General features: G+C 38.2%; 2 protein-coding genes across 2 annotated transcripts in view; both read left to right on the top strand.

Annotated features, from left to right (window-relative positions):
* LOC118967027 (olfactory receptor 51I2-like) overlaps positions 1-9,582 on the top strand; it is a 32,634-nt gene extending 23,052 nt beyond the window's left edge. The window contains exon 2 of the mRNA XM_036990915.2: positions 2,920-9,582. Within this exon, the coding sequence (XP_036846810.2) occupies positions 2,920-3,927 (1,008 nt within the window). The 3' untranslated portion in view covers positions 3,928-9,582. The remainder of the gene's footprint in view (positions 1-2,919) is intronic.
* Positions 9,583-14,740: 5,158 nt separating this feature from the next.
* LOC108399450 (olfactory receptor 51I2-like) lies at positions 14,741-16,493 on the top strand. The gene has a single exon (XM_073215676.1). It carries the CDS (start codon positions 14,774-14,776, stop codon positions 15,734-15,736), a length of 963 nt encoding a protein of 320 aa, XP_073071777.1. The 5' UTR covers positions 14,741-14,773; the 3' UTR covers positions 15,737-16,493.
* Positions 16,494-18,216: the final 1,723 nt, after the last annotated feature.

Here is an 18,216-nt window from a genome sequence, read left to right as displayed (position 1 = left end):
GAGTGACACCCAGCACCTTAGCCTCTGATGGGGATATCACTGGGAGGGGTCTGAAAATAATGCAGAAGGAGAAATAATCCAATGAGAGACAATAGTCCCATCCCCTGCTTGAAGAAAAGGGCCTAAAGAAGACTTGTCTTCCTGTAACTCAGGGAGCTTACAGTTCAGAGATGAACTAGAATCCCGGATCACATCTCCAGGGAGGGATGTCTCTCATAGTCTCTCAGGAGAGTGAGTGGATGACAGGATGTGTCAAGCTATCGTCCCATCTGAGACATCTGAGGTCATCTGAGCATCAGCTCAGCATCTCAGCTGTCATTATCTGTGTCTGAGCTGGCATTTCTCCACAGGCATTCTTTGTCACAATCAAGTTTTTATTTTTTAACTTAGATTTTTCTCACTGCATCTCCTGCTATCTTTTAACAATGCTATCTCCTACATTCTCTATAAGTTGATAGTCAGAGATGAGTCAGGCTTGTTATTTTTTAAAAATACCTAGTTTTCTCTCATTTGTGATGCTATCACAAAATAATTGTTTTTTGCCATTATGTCATTGATTTTTTTTAAAGTAACACTTTAATTCTATTATTTCTTAGTAAGAATGGATTGCTGCTATAGAGAGAAACTTTCTTCATTAATATTTTCTTTATTCAACAATATATAACTAAAAAGCAGGTTATTTACCAGCTTTCAAAATACTGAGTACCTAGCCTTGCTGACCTCATTCTTATACACGAACACACACATTTGATGTGTTTCAATCTATTGCAGTTCTTACTCTCATTGATGCTCCATTGGTCATATTTGACAAGGGGAAGCCTCTTTGAGTAGACTTGTCTTTTTCAAATTATCCCAATTGTTTTGGTTTAGTTCCTTATTCTCCAGTATTAAAAGATATCCAAGCTCATTTGGTCTATTTCCAGCCCAAAACTTGAAGTCAGCCATTTATCAAAGAATACCTCACTCTTTTGAGGGGAAAATGGTATTTAGAAATCATACCTAAGGATTAGGTGTGTTCTTTGCTACTACTCTGAATAAAACTGAGAAATACATATTATTTAAAAGAAATATTTCTTGAGCTTACTAACTCAGCTTTGATATTCCTAACTCAGCTTTATGTTTATAGCATTTTAATACATTTGTTTGATTTTAGAGATGTACCCGTAATTCTTACCCTGAAAGTTTTGGTTCCAAAGGCATTACTTAATCAAATGTTTATCCTACAACAGCCCATATTACAAATAATAATAAAAACATTGATTTGATGTATTTGTTTTCTCTTTCCACCTGAATAACACCCTGAATGTCATAGAATGCTTAGAATACATAATTATTTTTCCACATATCTCTCTACACATTGATACTTTCTTTGTGGCTATCTAGTGCCTTAAGTGATTTCTGGGATTAATCTGATATTTTTCCATTTTGAGAGTTGTTGCTTCTACCAGCATACTTGTAGGATTTTTATTTATCTTGGCAATACAATAACTATACCTAAATACAACTAGAGATTTGCTTATTCATTAGTATTTATTTCATGGTACATGATAAGCACTTGGGCATAAAGTTTTAGTTGGTTGTTTTTTCATTTTTCAAAAAATATTTTATGATGTGTTCAAATATTTTTTGTTTCTTATTTTTATTTTACTCCTCTTCAGTAATATGTATTATGCTTGGAATTTCACTATTTATTCAGCATGTCTATTATATTCTCTCTACTTACTTTTATCATTGTCTTAATTTAATTTTGATTATCCTCAGTCCTATTCTGTGTATCTGAGTATTTTAAGCAGTATGTTTTTTTGTAACAATATTTTCTGTTTTATAATAGCTTTTATTATTTCCTCTCATTATTTTCTTTGCTTTACCATTTTGACATTCATTTTCTTTTTTATTTTCAACTCATTTTTATATTATAATGTCAGAAATTTTAATTTGGTCCATGATTACTTTCATTTCTTTATTGAGAAAAATTTATATAGATTTTACTTTTCTTTCTTGAATAATTCTCTTATCTCAAAGAATTATTATTTTTACATAACTTAAACCTTTTTGGTCCCTTTTTAATTTTACAAAACATGTCTGCACAAATTCTATGTTGGAAATTCTCTGTTTGTTACTCATTTTTGGATGGCTGAGTTCCACCAGGGATTATATTCAAAAAAGAGCCTGGGAGAGGAGTGGAGGATGGAAGAACTGACACTGTCAGTAACTGTATTTCACTATATTTTCTTTTAAAATCTTCTACCAGAATATGAATAATCATCACTCCAGAGGCACAGTGCCTGTCACTCCCCATCCAACACAAGCAAAAAACATGATTGTAACCTTCAGAGTAAGTAGAGACATTGACAAGATACAGTACACCTGCAGTCCCTACAGTTCATAGTAAAACCCTTTTAGCTCAGAGATCTATTTTGGTGGGTTTAAAAATCTCCACTAAAAGACATTTGAGTAGCTGTTCCCCTTAATGTTCTTTTATTGAGCTACCTTTAGAGTATTTTGTTAGCTTATTTACTTACTTGTTTGTGCCTTTCAGGATTTAGAGGTGAATCCAAATAAGAAAGGTAACAAGCCCATGCTGTCAACCCTTCGGGATTCCACCATATGTTTGGAATTTACTTCCATGAAGACACTGTTTCTTGATTAAAATGGAATGCTTTTGATGGGACTCTTTGGGATCATCCACATATTTCTAAAGAAAGTACTGCTTTCCTCACTATATAAACAGATCAGTGTTTCACCCTATGAAATGATACTTTTGTTGTCAAATAAGTTTAAATTTTACTTATTCTCTAGTTTGCTTGTAGATGGAGGACATTGTAAATCCATTTTTCTATTGTGTGTAAAGCCATGTAAACTAATATCAGAAATGGTATTTTTTCCAATACTTTTGTCTTATCTTATTTTCTTTCCCAGACTGAAGAGATCAAGTCTTTCTGGAACCTCAACTGCCTCCCAAGGATGCTCCCTTCCCAGTCCTATGTCAACATCTCCTTCTTCCAGCCACCTGCTTTCCAGATGATTGGCATCCCAGGGCTGGAGGCCCTCCACGCCTGGATCTCCATCCCCTTCTCCTCCATGTACACTGTGGCCCTAACTGGCAACTGCCTGATCCTCTTAGCTGTGAGGAGGACTCCCAGCCTGCACCAGCCCATGTACTACTTCCTGTCCATGCTGGCCCTCACAGACGTGGGCCTCACCTTGTCCACACTGCCCACCACGCTGGCCGTGCTCTGGTTCGACCGTCGGCTCATCGGCTTCAATGCCTGCCTGGTGCAGATGTTCTTCCTCCACTCCTTCTCTGTGGTGGAGTCCTCGGTGCTCCTGGCCATGTCATTTGACCGCTTTGTGGCCATCTCCAATCCCCTGCGCTATGCAGCTGTCCTCACAAACAATGTCATCATCAAAATTGGGGTGGCCATTGTGGCTCGAGCTACTGTCTCCCTCTTCCCAGTGCCCTTCTTACTGAAGCGGCTGAACTTCTGCCCTGGCAAGATCCTCTTGTCCCACTCATTCTGTTTCCATGCAGATGTCATGAAATGTGCCTGCACTGACATTACTGTCAACATTGTCTATGGGCTGTATGTGGTCCTATCTACAGTGGGTGTAGACTCCCTGCTAATTGTCCTCTCCTATACCCTTATTCTTCACACTGTGATGGGTCTGGCTTCTCCCAGGGAACGTGTCCGGGCCCTCAACACTTGTGTTTCTCATATCTTAGCTGTTCTGATTTTCTACATCCCAGTCATAGGTGTGTCCATGATCCACCGTTTTGCGAGGCAACTGCCCCACGCTATACATGCTCTTGTTGCCTATGTGTACCTGGTGGTGCCCCCTGTGCTCAACCCCATCATCTACAGTGTCAAATCCAAGCCCATCAGGGAGGCCATGCTCAGAGTGTTGAGGGGGAAAGGCCAAGGCTGACAAAAACCAAGAAAATAACCACAGAATCTCAGGGAAACATGACCAAACTGTCACATGTCACATGCCTTTACTCAGAGCCCTGAAACAGACACATTATCAAGAGTATGATAAGCGTATGGATACTCTCGGACTGGTGAGTGAAGAACATCTTAATTCTTTTCTTCACTTGTTAACAAGCTTTGTTACTCAATATTTACTTGTGCAAATATCTGTGCTCATCACTAGAGATATTAAATTGAATCATATAAATCATATATGGTTTCTTCCCTCCTGCACAACAGAAGCTTCTAAGTACACAACTATGATAAAGTGTAACCTTATTGCTATAGGAACCCAGATGAGGTTTTACTACTTGTCAAGAGGAAAGAAGACAGAAGGCAGGTAAGAAGGAGGCTGGAAAGTGAAAGGAGGTTTGTCAGGAAGAAAAGTCAGAAAGAGGACATACCTAATAAAAGGAAAAACATAAGAAACAAAAGCACTGAGGTGTGGAATGGCTTGGTGTGCATGGGAGAAAGGTGAGCAGTGAGACGAACTTGGCATAATTGATGTGTGTGCTAGAGAGAGGAGGACAGGATATGAGCTAGAAATGATGGGCAGTAGTGAGATTTCCTGAGGCCTTGCAGACCCGATTGAAACGTGTCGACTTCATGCTTTGTTTACACATCAACCATGGAAAAGCTGCTCTATTGGTAAAAGGCTGCACAGGCTTAACTGTGAAGTATAGACTGGGAAGATGAAAGAGGAAAAAAGAATGCAAGGTAAGCATCTAAGATGTGGTTATAACCGTCTAGGAAAGAGACAGGGGAGACTAAAATTAAATCAATAATAGAAAGAGGTAGATGTATTTTTGTTTTAACTTATGTCTATACTTTTCATTGTCATCTGAAAATGCCTAGAAGCAATGACACCAATAGCAGTGAGCAAAACTAGCACCCAGCTATTGGTTCCTAATTATCTTTATCCACTACAAATAATAACCTGGGATCCTTGCAGCAGTGGCTAATTCCATGGAGGAAACAGAAAACCTAAGCTGCAATAGCTTGTGCCCAAAGCATTAAAGAACACAAAGACAACAGGGTCAGGTAAAAAAAAAAAAAAAACACAGATACTCATTTAAAGAGGCTATCAGTGGCCAAAGTGACCATTAGAACATTATAAAGAATTTTGACAGCATTTGATTATAACACATTGAAGCTTTAGGGAAAGACTAAATACACAGTGATAGACAAAATAAAGAGGGAGAAAAGAAAAAAGAAAACTTTTTTTGTAGAAGAATGTCATTTAACAAATGCAAAAGTATTGACTGATTTTGAAAATACCTTTTGCAGTTTTTAATGCTATTTAAAGCTAATCAACAAATGCTTAAAGGATGTCGGGAAATGGAATAGTCACACCATCTCCAAGTATTGTTGCACAGCTAACTAACTCCACAGAAAAGGGTGACTGCCTTAGCAATAAAGAGATTGGCAATTACTACATCAAGCAAGTAATCAAATTTAGCCTAACCAATAATGGGATAATCTGACCTTATGTACATTCTGATATGAACAATAAGGACACAAAATCGCATATGTAAAGGGCCTACCAAAAGTGTTCAACCTGAATGAAACTGTGAGTAAATAATCAGAAAAATCTCAAATATGGGAAGCATACCCAGACACAAACACATCTGGAATCCTTAAAAATAAAATGCAGTGTGCTACAAAAACTACATCAAGGGAATTAACCTAAATTAAAGAAGTTTAAAGGGATGTAACCAATACTAGCATTAACTAGTCATTTTTAGGACAGTTGTAAAATTTGAATATGTATTGTATATTGATGATGTTAGTAGGTTAGTATAATTTGCTAAGGTTTGAAAATGGTTTGTGGTTATGTAGAAGAATCTATTTTTAGGAGGTACATGCTTAATATTTATTGAGAAGGGTTGCAATGTCAACGGTTTACTTTCAAATAACTCCACAGAAAAAGTGTGTGTGGGGAGAGAGAAGCTGTAGGAGAGAAATAAAGAGATCCTCATGCCCAGATTTCTAGATTTCAAGAAAGACAGGACAGTCTCTCAGATAATTACTGTATGCTGGGAGAAGTCCTAAGATTGAGCCTGGGTAAACTGATCCATTGGTGTTAAGAATGCAGAATTCAAACGCAGAGGAAGAAAAATAATTCTATTTCTTTACTAGAATGTGATATCCATTAAGATTTTCATTGAAACTTTGCTCAAATCTCACCCAAGTCAGGGGTTTCAGCAAGGATCCCTGAGCATCCTGTGCTTCCTCCAGTTTCACTAAACACACTGTATTGTAATTATAAGTAATTGTATATGAGAGGATAAAATCTTGAGGTAGGGATGGTGGACTATGTTTTAATTATCTCTCTGACCTCAATGCTTAACTTGGGTCTGGCACATAAAACCTTACAAGTCAATAAATAATGTTTTAGTAAATGAATGAATGAATGAATGAATGAAGACAGTGGAAGAATATAGCATGGGACCTGTGGGTATGGTCAGATGTGAAAATCTCCGAGCATAGTCTAGCATTATTTCCCCAGTTTACCTCCAAATGTAGGCAACAGAGGGATGAACCACATAGCACAGCCCTGGGGAGTGGGTCTCCAACCTTTTATTTTACTGCTATAGGACTCCCCTACTACATACTCCATTTAACTTCAAGACTTTTGTTCTTTGAGGAGGAGATAAAATGTTCAGTCCACAACGTCCTGGTCCTCGATCTTCTCTCTTCTGCTCCCTTTGCAGGTTGTATAACTTCACCTCTCTCAGAGTACTTACCACTTGCTATTGAAATCATCCCTTGCACCCATCTGTTCTAGTACCTGGAAGGCAGCACTGAAACCCGGTTCATATCAAATGCCTTCATTAACCAGAAAAAGAGTTGGCCCACAAGTGGCTTCAAGAGCATTACTTGAATTAACTACTTATGAATCGTACTTCCTGATTAAATACTCTGAAATGTATTCCTTCATTAATTCAACAACTAGTTACTAAGTTCACACCACATTCCAAGCAATGGAAGCTGCAGATACAACTCTTCACTGCTATGGAGATCATGTGCATCCCATGCTCCAAAAGGGCACCTCCCTTGCTTAACACAGCCTTCCTCTGCATTTCCTCTACTGTCTGAGACTAAAGTATTAGAGACTCTAGACTTGACTTACACATCACTCTCTTTGGTCTCGTCTCCTTAACTCAGTGTCCCTGGGATGGGGACACCTTCATTTCAAAGTCATCCTAAAAGGACCACTCGGGCAGACACTTTCTTCACTGCCAGAAAATTGGGGAGTGGGTGAGTTGAACCAAGACTTGGAGGCCAATGTTTGGAAACATAAATGTTCTCTCAAGATGCTTCTTCTCTTCAAGACCCAGATATCAATTCTTTTGGATATATATCCGGATGTGGGGCTGCTGGATGATATGGTAGTTCTATTTTTAATTTTTTTGAAGAACTCCATACTGTTTTAAATAGTAGCTGCACTAGTTTGTTATCACCAAGAGCATAGGAGGGTTCCAATTTCTCCATGTCCTTATGAATACTTTCTATCTTCTGGGTATTTTTTGTTTGTTTGGTTGGTTGGTTTGGGATGATAGCTGTCCTAATAGTTCTGAGGGAGGTAATAGCTCATTGTGGTTTTGATATGCTTTTTCTATAATTAGTGATATCAAGCATATTTTCATTATACCTGTGGACATTTGTATATTCTCTTTGGAGAAATGTCTAATCAGCTCCTTAACCCATTTTTTAATCAGGGCATTTGTTTTATCCTATCATGTTGTGGGAGTTCCTTATATATTTTCATATTAATACCTTATTAATATGTGGTTTGCAAATATTTCCCCCCATTCCATAGTTTGCCTTTTCAGTCAGTTGTTTGCTTTGTTGTGCATTAATTTTAGTTTGACGTAGCTTCACATGTCCAGTTGGCTTTTGTTGCTGAGATTTTGTTGTCATAACCAATAAACCATTGCCAACTCCAAAGTTATGATGATTTTCCCCTATGTTTTCTTCTAGGATTCTTATAGTTCCAAGTCTTACCTTTAAATCTTTATTCTGTTTTTTTTGGTTGATTTTTTTTCACTTTTTTATTGAAGTATAGTTGATTTACAATATTATAGTGGTTTCAAACACAGTAATTTAACAGTTATACACATTATGAAATCCTCACTCAACTAGTGCAGTTACTATCTGCCAACACAGAAAGATGTTACAGAACCACTGACTATATTCTTCACACTACACTTTCATCCCTGTGACCAAGTTACTTTATGATTGAGATTTTTGTGCCTCTTTATCTTTTTCATCCACTCCAACCCTCCCCCATGGTCTTCTCAGTATATATGAATCTACTGCTGTTTTGTTCATTTTATTTTGTTTTGTTTTGTTTTTAGATTCCACTTCTGGGCCTTTTGGCTAAGATCGAGCATAGTCAACTTTTCTATATGGTGTGAGATAAGGGTCCAACTTCGTTCATTTGCATGGGGATAACTAGTTTTCCCAACACCATTTGTTAAACAGATTGTCCTTTCCCCATTGCATATTCTTGGAACCCTTGTCAAAAATTAGTTGACTCTATATTTGAGTTTATTCCTGGGCTTTCTATTTTATTTGTCAGTTTTTATGCCACCATCACACTGTTTTAAATTACTATAAATTTGTAATATATTTTGAAATCGGTAAGTCTCATACCTCAAGCTTTGCTTTTTTGTTTTTCTATCTCAAGATTTCACTGACTATTTAAGTCTCTTGTGGTTCCTTATGAATTTGAGGATTTTTTTATCCTGCTTCTCTTAATAATGTGATTGAGATTTTCAAAGAAATTGTGATGCTGGGGTTCTTGTTCACGAAGCCGAAGAATGAGCTTCACAAACACTCAAGGTAGGAGAGCAAGGTACACGCTTTTATTTAGAGATAAAGTGAGAGGACAGAGCTCCTGGCTCAAGCCAGGAGGGGACAAGAGTCCATCGTTGTCTCATTGTCTATGGGTTTTATGCGCAGTTGAGGATTTTCAGGAATGCGGGTAAAGGGTTAGGGGTGCAGACTTGTTGAGTGGTCTCAGAATGCTCATTCTTGATGAGTAACAGCAGATTTTCAGCTCTGATTCTTTCTCAAGATAGCAGTTTCTCTCTGGGAGCATGTCAGTTAAAACTGCCTACCCTGCCCCCAAGGTGGGCTGGGTTGTTGCCTATTTGCTGAAGTAAATTAAGAATCTTACTTCTTAACTTCTTGGGCTGTTTATAGTTGGGCTTGCTTACTAAATTAGTCTTTTTCCTAGGTTGCAGATTACTTGGTTAGGATCAGAGAAGGAAATACAGTGCATAGGTACGGTTAAAATAAGCTGGGCCTTTTAGCAGGCTAAGGTAAATTTTACAGTGAAGTCACGGGTTATGCTGAGACACTTTTCTTTATCTGCAGAACACTCAAACATTCCAGGCTAAGTTGCTGCTGGCTTTTTGAGCTTTAACTGATCTCACTGAAGATGTCTATATTCCTAGTCTGGTATCTCTACCTTAGAGAATTAGTGTGACTCTGACTATGGGTAATGCTTATCACAGAGTTTCAATAGGGACTTCTTTGCACATTGCTACATTGTTCTGATGGTAATTATCTTGCTCTGCTTTTTCTCTGGAGGCCCTCACCCTACTCTGCCTAATCCCAAGTCCCTGTCTCATTTGCACTGAATTGGTAGATCACTTTAGGTAATACAGACATTTTGACAATATTGAGTCTTCCAGTCCATGAACACGCAATATCTTTCCATTTATTTGTGTCTCTTTAATTCCATTCCTCAATAATTTGTGGTTTTTCAGAGTATAAATTTTTCACCTCCCTGGTTAAGTTTATCCCTAAGTATTTTATGCTTTGATGGATATAAGTGCTATTTGTTAATATCCTTCTTGGATAGTTAATGTTCTAATATAGAAATACAACTGATTTTTGTATATTGATGTTATAGCCTTCAACATTACTGTATTTGTTTATTAATTCTGATTTGATTAACTTTTTGGATATCTATTCATACAATCATATTTTCTGCAGAGATAACTTTTCTTCTTCCTTTCCATTTTGGATGTCTCTGACTCTAAGACATTCAGTACTATGTTGAATAGAAGTGGAAAGGACAGACATCATTGCCTTCTTCCTGATCTTAGAGGAAAGTCCTTCAATTTTTCACCATTAAGTATGCTGTTAGATGTGAGCTTATCATATTCATCTTTCATTATGTTAAGATGCATTCTTTGCATATCTAGCACTCCCATATTCATTGTAGCATTATTCACAGTACCCAAAATATTAAAACAATCCAAATGTCCATCAACAGATGAATGTATAAAGAAAATACAGTATTTGTAGAGTAGATTATTTTTAAGCATTGAAAAAGAAGGAAATCCTGACATTTGCAATAAGAAAACTTTTGGAGGTGATCAATGTCTATTACCTCGATTGTGGTGAGATGATTTCATGAGTGTGCACATGTTCAAATTTGTCATATTGCATTCATTAAGTAAGTGCAATATTTTGGTATATCAAGTATATGTCAATAAAGATATGCACAGATGCATGCAAGCAAACACACACACAAATACACAAAGATCTTTCTGTATTTCAGCCCGTGGATATATTCATGTCTACAATTTATTCACTCTAGATAGAAAGGAAGCCCCTGGGGATGGAACCAGATAGCAAGGAAAATATCTTAGGGTGTAGGACACTCTGCATCACTAAGGACGTAAACAGAGATATGGAAGAGCTCCCAGTAAAAGTGCCAGCTGCTATTCATCTCTGTCTTAATGCCCTTCATTCTCCACCTATCTCCTCAGGCTAATCAATGCACATCTGCTGTGGAACACCATAGGGCTTTAACAGTGTCATGTGAGGAAAAGTCACAGGAAGTGGGGGTACCTAACCTGCATGAACACCCCTGGGGGCCAAGGAGAGAGTGTTGAAAAATAAACAGCTACATCTGGAGGGGCCAGAAAGTGTTCTGTGTGGTTTCAAATGGCTGATCTGATATCATTGAAGAGCACAATAAAGGAAAGGTTTGAAGTGCCCACTATAATTCCCTGAAGATGTGGTAGAATGGATGAACTTGGACATGATGATGAATCTAGCCTTTTCCTCCACAACTCACCTGTTTGAATATTTCATTTGTCTTTTAACTAACTCTCCATCCCAACACAAATCCCACCATGCTCCATTGCATAAGAAAAACTAAGCAGAGAACATCCTCTGGGCCACTGGCCTGAACATCCCTGGGGAGCAACAACACACTAAGGCCTCCAGACAGTGGTATAAAGGTAGTATCTTAACTGCATACTTTTCTTGGGTTCCTTCAGGATGTGGAGAGGCAGAAAAGGCTGCAAAAACAAACAGGGTGAGTAACTTGGGGCCCAAATACAAACCTTTCTACACTACTTAGAAGGATTGGGGCCTGGATGGTGAGTCTGAAATCCCCCCTGTGCCAGCTGCTGTCAAGTGGAGGATTCTGGGGTGGGGAATGAGCAGATGTCAGAAGAGGAAGAAGAGTAAAAAGGTCTAGATTTCCACAGATGGCATGTCTATGCCCCTACATGAGGGACCGGAAGTGGTGCAGGAGGCTACTTTCCTAAGCAGGGAGGCTTCTCAATGCAGATAATTATACAGGAACTCAGACTCAGTGTTCAAGCAGATTAGTACACTTTTGTTTCTCTACATAGGGCAACAGTATAAAGGTATCTTAAAATCCCATCGCAGAGAGTGTCCTGTGGATGCTCTAGTGTTTGCTTGGTGTCTTAGCTCTCATTATGAGATTGCCCTCCCCATTATTCTGAGGAAGCAGAGCTTTTTAGAAACACATTATATGTATTATAAAGTGATTATAATATAATACATCTGTCATGTCACATAATTACCATTTCTTCTTTTTGCAGGGATAAAAAGGAAAGCAGAGCAAAGCAATTGGCCTTGAGGTAAAGTAAAGAAAGTATGGTGAATTCAGCCTTTTGTTTCTAGGCAACCTGACTTTACCAGACACACCCAATAACAACAGAATCTTAGCATGCTAAAATGGAAAGAATTTGAATTTAAATAAAAACCATATTCATAATATCTTTGACAATTTTGTGATCTGGGGATAGTAACAGAAGACCAAACCTGGTCTGATTGACAGGTTTAAGTGATTTAATATAATGCTTTTGCACTTCAAGGGAACCACGAAACATGTCAATCCAATTTGGCTACTAAAATGCTCCTTTTAGTAAAAGAACAGGGGAAAAAAAAAACTGTCCTTACACCACACAGAATCCCTTCACAGTGTCTCAGCCCTCGTAACATGTAATACTCACAAAGCATGAAAAGGGATAGAAAGGCCAGTATCTGGATACAAGGGAGAAGTTGGCTTGTTTGTGTAAGAGTTGTCCCTAATTTTTGGCAATTTGTCTTGAATGGTGCCCTATAATTTAACCCTTGCGAGCTCTATGCTTCTTGTAATATTCAGCTTAAGTTTAACATTTGGATCCTTCTACCACAGTCAAGAGCAATAGATCAGACAAAATACCTTGAGTTGCAGAGGACCTACATATCAACTAGAGGACAAAGGTAAATTCTAAGAAAAGGACAGATTTGTGAATTACCCAATAATAAAGAAATCAAGGAAGGATGAAAGAAAGAGAACTGTGACATTAATCCTAGGTAAAATTAACCCTCAGAGTCCTGCAAGTTAAATGGAGTGTGTGAAATTCACCCTCTATTCTGATTTAAGCTACCAATACCAAAGAGTAGTTCAGGAGTTGATACTAAGTAAACCCAAGTAAGATTGCATAAAAATATATATTAATTATATTAATCTGAAGAAGCCACTGGTCTTTATACATACAATCCATGAAGTCTAAATTATGACCCAATGCACCTAAGATGTATTGTATTAAAAGGGTAAGGAGGAGGGGAACTGGACTATAAAATTAGGTAGTCTGCACTCAATTTTTCATTTTCTTGTTCATTCATTGATTGTCCCTGAAAAGAAAGAAAGGGAACAGAAATTTTAAAGTCATCAAAGTCAGAATAATGAGATTGGATTAAACCTGAAGAAATGTGACTTGGATTAGTAAGAAGAAAGGCAAGAACAGGAAGGAAATTAGGGCAATTAGGGCAAATGGCTTTACAAGAATGACCCAAAGGGTTACAGAGATAAGTGAAAAAAAAGATTTTTGGAGAAATAGGAAGGGGATTCATTTGCAGAGCCCCAAATCATGTCACCATGGAACATCAGAAGACAAACTCCTCACATAATCTGATCCAGCCAGCCCCACACATTACAAATCTCCCAATACCTAGTAGAGTCCATGGCCAATAAAGGCAGTGTAAGACTGCTGACAGTGTTTAAGCCAAACAGACCTGAGTTCGAATTTAAACTCATTTTCAGCATGGCCTAGGGGAACTCACTAAGCCTCTCCCCACCAGTTTTATTGTTTTAACATTATTAGTACAATGATTTATTTAAAAGATACAATAATACTTAGCCAAAATGGTTCTTTCTGAGACCAAGAGATAGTATTTATAAGCAAACAAAAAGATAAGGAGTGTATTATTTGGAACATAAGAAATATTCAATAATTGATAGATTAGTAAATTTATATGCCAGGCATCAGACATTAAACATAGTGTCATTACTAAGTCAGATTCCACTGAACACCGAAGGAGGATACATTTATCACTTTGAGTCATATTTACAGGTGGTGTCAGTGAACATTCTAATTTTGGGAAGAGAATTCCAGGGACTGTGGGCCCTGTAACTGTGCCCCCTCCCATGCCTCCCGCTAGGACATGTCAGTGCAGAAGGACTTACAGGGAGACACGTTCAAGGGCAAGTCAAGCCCTCAAGATGGCTGCGCTAAGGGCTGAACAAAATATTTGGCTGGTATTCTAAAGGTTGTAGGTAATGTTGAATGAATGGAGTGAGGATGTGATGCCTGAAAAGCAGTGTGTAGCCTGCATTACAAGGGCATCTGATGACCCAGGCTGAATTCTTGGGCAAGGCATACATGGACCTCAGATATTTAAGTGTTCTCAGAGACTTGATGAGAATCACTTGTCTCTTCTTCATCTACCAAAACTTTCCTAGTACTTAATTTGATTTTCAGCCTGAGGCTTCACCATTACTGGGGCTTAATTAAAACAAAATGCCATAGGATTGGTCCTCAAACCCTCCAAGCACAAAAAGGTCTTGAATTCTATTAACTGATTCAGGAGAATGCTGTGGCTTTCTGTTCATTTAATGGACTTAAAATGTTTTCTCCTTTCACTTTAAAGAAACCATTTCCCTTCTATCCATTAGCAAAGTATTTGTGAGTCAATAATGAGATAATTACGTAAAATCATTTAGAATACTGGAAAATACCTTATCAATAGAATATCAGTAATGAGCAGAAGAAAAACTATGAAGATGAGGAGGAATAAGAGGAGGATATAGAGACTGCATTGCATATGAAAGAATATTAACAAACATCACTTCATTTATTGAAGACCCTGATGCTAGTGCAGAAACAGTACACAATCTGTATTTACAAACAACTAAATTCTAGGACATTTCACTCATTTATATCCTTAGTTCGGTCATTTAATCATGGAGAAGGTAAACACTACCCTACATTTTGCATTTGTTTTGAGGACATATTAACTAGTGTATATACACACCTGGAACACTTAACAATACAAAGAGCTGAGAAAATGGGAAATAATTGATGAAAAATCCTATACAAAATAAATGTCTTTGTAACGACAGGAGTCCTGTCAATGTCTTTCTGTCTGCACAGATTGAAGAGGTCAAGTCTTTCTGGAACCTCAACTGCCTCCCAAGGATGCTCCCTTCCCAGTCCTATGTCAACATCTCCTTCTTCCAGCCACCTGCTTTCCTGATGATTGGCATCCCAGGGCTGGAGGCCCTCCACGCCTGGATCTCCATCCCCTTCTCCTCCATGTACACTGTGGCCCTCACTGGCAACTGCCTGATCCTCTTGGCTGTGAGGAGGACTCCCAGCCTGCACCAGCCCATGTACTACTTCCTGTCCATGCTGGCCCTCACAGACGTGGGCCTCACCTTGTCCACACTGCCCACCACGCTGGCCGTGCTCTGGTTCGACCGTCGGCTCATCGGCTTCAATGCCTGCCTGGTGCAGATGTTCTTCCTCCACTCCTTCTCTGTGGTGGAGTCCTCGGTGCTCCTGGCCATGTCATTTGACCGCTTTGTGGCCATCTCCAACCCCCTGCGCTATGCAGCTGTCCTCACAAATAATGTCATCATCAGGATTGGGATGGCCATCGTGGCCCGTGCTACCCTGTCTCTCTTCCCAGTACCATTCCTCCTTAAACGTCTGAACTTCTGCCCTAACAAGATCCTTCTGTCTCACTCATTTTGTTTCCACCCTGATGTGATGAGAAGAGCCTGTGATGACATCACCATCAATATCCTCTATGGGCTTTATGTAGTATTATCCACAGGGGGCATAGACTCCCTGCTCATTGTCCTATCCTACACTCTCATCCTGCACACAGTGCTGGGGCTGGCCTCTCCCAGAGAGCGCATCCGGGCCCTCAACACCTGTGTCTCCCACATCCTGGCTGTCTTTGTCTTCTTTGTCCCTGTCATTACCATGTCCATGATCCACCGTTTTGGGAGGCACCTGCCCCACGTTGTACATGCTCTTGTTGCTTATGTGTACCTGGTGGTACCCCCTGTGCTCAACCCCATCATCTACAGTGTCAAATCCAAGCCCATCAGGGAGGCCATGCTCAGGGTGCTGAGGGGGAAAGGCCAAGGCTGATGATGCAGGATGCTTGCAGGACTGAGGGCACTGAAAAGAGGTTGGTAAACCAAAAAATTCAACTCCTGGATAGATCAAGTCTTACCCACTGCTTTGTTTTGAGCATCTGGAAGAGAGGTGATAGATATTCATGAGAATCTTATTTATTTACTCTCACTCATTTATTTCACATGCATTTTTCTCAATGCTTATTTTTTCTTTTTTTTAACCTGCTTTGAGGTATATTTTACATACCATAGAATTCACTCATGTTAAGTGTACTTTTTCAATGATTTTTAGTAATTTTACCAAGTAGTGTTACATTTCCATAAAACAGTTTTAGAGTATTTTCTTCCCCTCTAATCAAGTTCCCTCATAGCTACTTATAGTTCATTCTTGTTCTGACTTCCAGCCCTGGGCAGCCCCTAATCCACTCTTTACTCTTCACCAGTTGATAGACAGAGGTTGTTTCTAATATTTGGTTATTGGAAATAATGTTGCTATGGATTTTTGTGTAAGTCTTTGTGCAGATATGCATTCTTATTTCTCTTGGGCTTAGGAGTGGAATTGCTGTGTGATATGGTAGTTTAATAATTAACACTTTGAGAGATAACTGAACTGTTTTCCAAAATGGCTGCCCTACTTTACATTCCCACCAGCAATGTAGGAGGGTTCCTGTTTGTCCACACCCTTGCTAACATTTTTTACTGCCTATGTGATTTATTATAATCATTCTGGTGAGTGTGGAATTGTATCTCATTTTTATTTTAATTTGAATTTCCAGAAGACTAATATTATTGAGCATCTTTTCATGTGCCATTTTTTTCATTAACTCCTCATACACCTTCTTTCATGAATGTTCACGTTTGCCCATTTTTGATGGATTATCTTATTGAGTTGTAAGCATTTTCTTATGGAGTTGTAAGCATTCTTTGTAAATTCTGGGTATAAGTGAAGTCCTTTATTGGGTGTGTGTTTTGAAAATATTTGTTTCCTATCCATTGCATGTCTTTTCATTTTCTTAATGGTGCTTTTTGAAATGAAAGTGTTTTAAACTTTGCAAAGGCAACAAAAGTAAAAATAAAAAACTGGGAGTACATCAGACTACAAAGCTTCTTCACAGTGAAAGATACCCAGAAATACAATTAATGAGTCATATGGTAGTTCTATTTTTGATTTTTACTGTTTTCCATAACAGCTAAACCAATTTATATTCCCACCAAAAGTGCATGAGTTTCCAGTGGTTTTTCAGGAGGATGTTGCTTAATCTCCACATACTTGTAGGAATTTTTTTTTTAGTTTTCTTATTATAATCGATTTCTAGTTTCATAACATTGTAACTGGCAAAGATGCTTGATATGACTTCAATCTTCTTGAGTTTATTGAGACATTTTATGGCCTAACATGATCTAGCCACAAAGTTTACATATAACATCCTACGTATATTTATTTAACAGTCTATTTTAGGTTGATAGCAACTTAACTTTGAACACATCCCAAAACTCTACTCTCCCCCCATTTTATGTTTTTGATTCACATTCAACTCTTTGTATTTTATGTATCCCCTAATTAATTATTGTAGTTTTAGTTAACTTTACTACTTTTGTCTTTTAACCTTCATACTAGCTTTGTGAGTAATCCACTACCTTTACTATATATTTAACTTTTCCACATTTATTTTTTACTTTCATATCCTTTCTTGTCGTTAATCAATGCCTTTTTTTTCAGTTTAAGACATACTTTTAACATTTCTTATAAGGCACTTCAGCAGTTATGAGTCCTTTTAACTTTTATTTATCTAGAAAAATTCTCTCTCTCTCCTTCAATTCAGAATGATAATCTTCCCAGGTAAACTAGTCTTGGTTGGAAGCTTTTTTTCCTTTCAACATTTTCAAGACATATTCCTCCCTTCTGACCTGCAAAGCTTCTGTTGAAAATCTGCTGATAGCCCTATGGGGTTTCTCTTGTATGTCATAAGTTGCTTTTCTCTTGCTGCTCTTAAGAGTCTCTCTTTACCTTAACTTTGGACATTTTAATTATAGTATGTCTTGGTGTGGACCACCTTGGGTTCATTTTATTTGGAACTCTCTGGGACTTCTTAAACCTGGATGTCTGCTTCTTTCCCCAAGCTAGGGAAGTTTTCGGCTACTATTTCTTCAAGTTTTCTGCCTTTTTCTTCTCCTACTGGAACTCCTGTAATGTGAATGTTATTCTGCTTGATGCTGTCCCATAGGTCTCTTAAATTATCTTCATTATTTTAATACTTTTTTTCTTTTTGCTTCTCTGTCTGGGTGTCCCACTGCTTCACCTTCCAGCTAGCTGATCCACTCCTCTGCTTCATCAAGTCCAAGATTGAACCCCTCTAGTATTTTTCAGTTCAGTTATTGTATCCTTCATTAGTTGTATTCTTCAGTTCTATGACTTCTGTTTGGCATTTACTTTCATTTTCTCTTTGTAAAAGTTTTACCTGTCTTCATGCATTCTTCTCCTGAGTTCAGTGT

Source organism: Manis javanica, chromosome 11 (assembly GCF_040802235.1).
Source record: "Manis javanica isolate MJ-LG chromosome 11, MJ_LKY, whole genome shotgun sequence".
Taxonomy (NCBI): Eukaryota; Metazoa; Chordata; class Mammalia; order Pholidota; family Manidae; genus Manis; species Manis javanica.
Note: the sequence above shows the minus strand (reverse complement) of the source record. Positions and strands in the feature narration are given on the sequence as shown.

Coding starts and splice junctions, on each gene's coding strand:
- LOC108399450 (XM_073215676.1), top strand. CDS start 14,774: ATGCTCCCTTCCCAGTCCTATGTCAACATCTCCTTCTTCCAGCCACCT.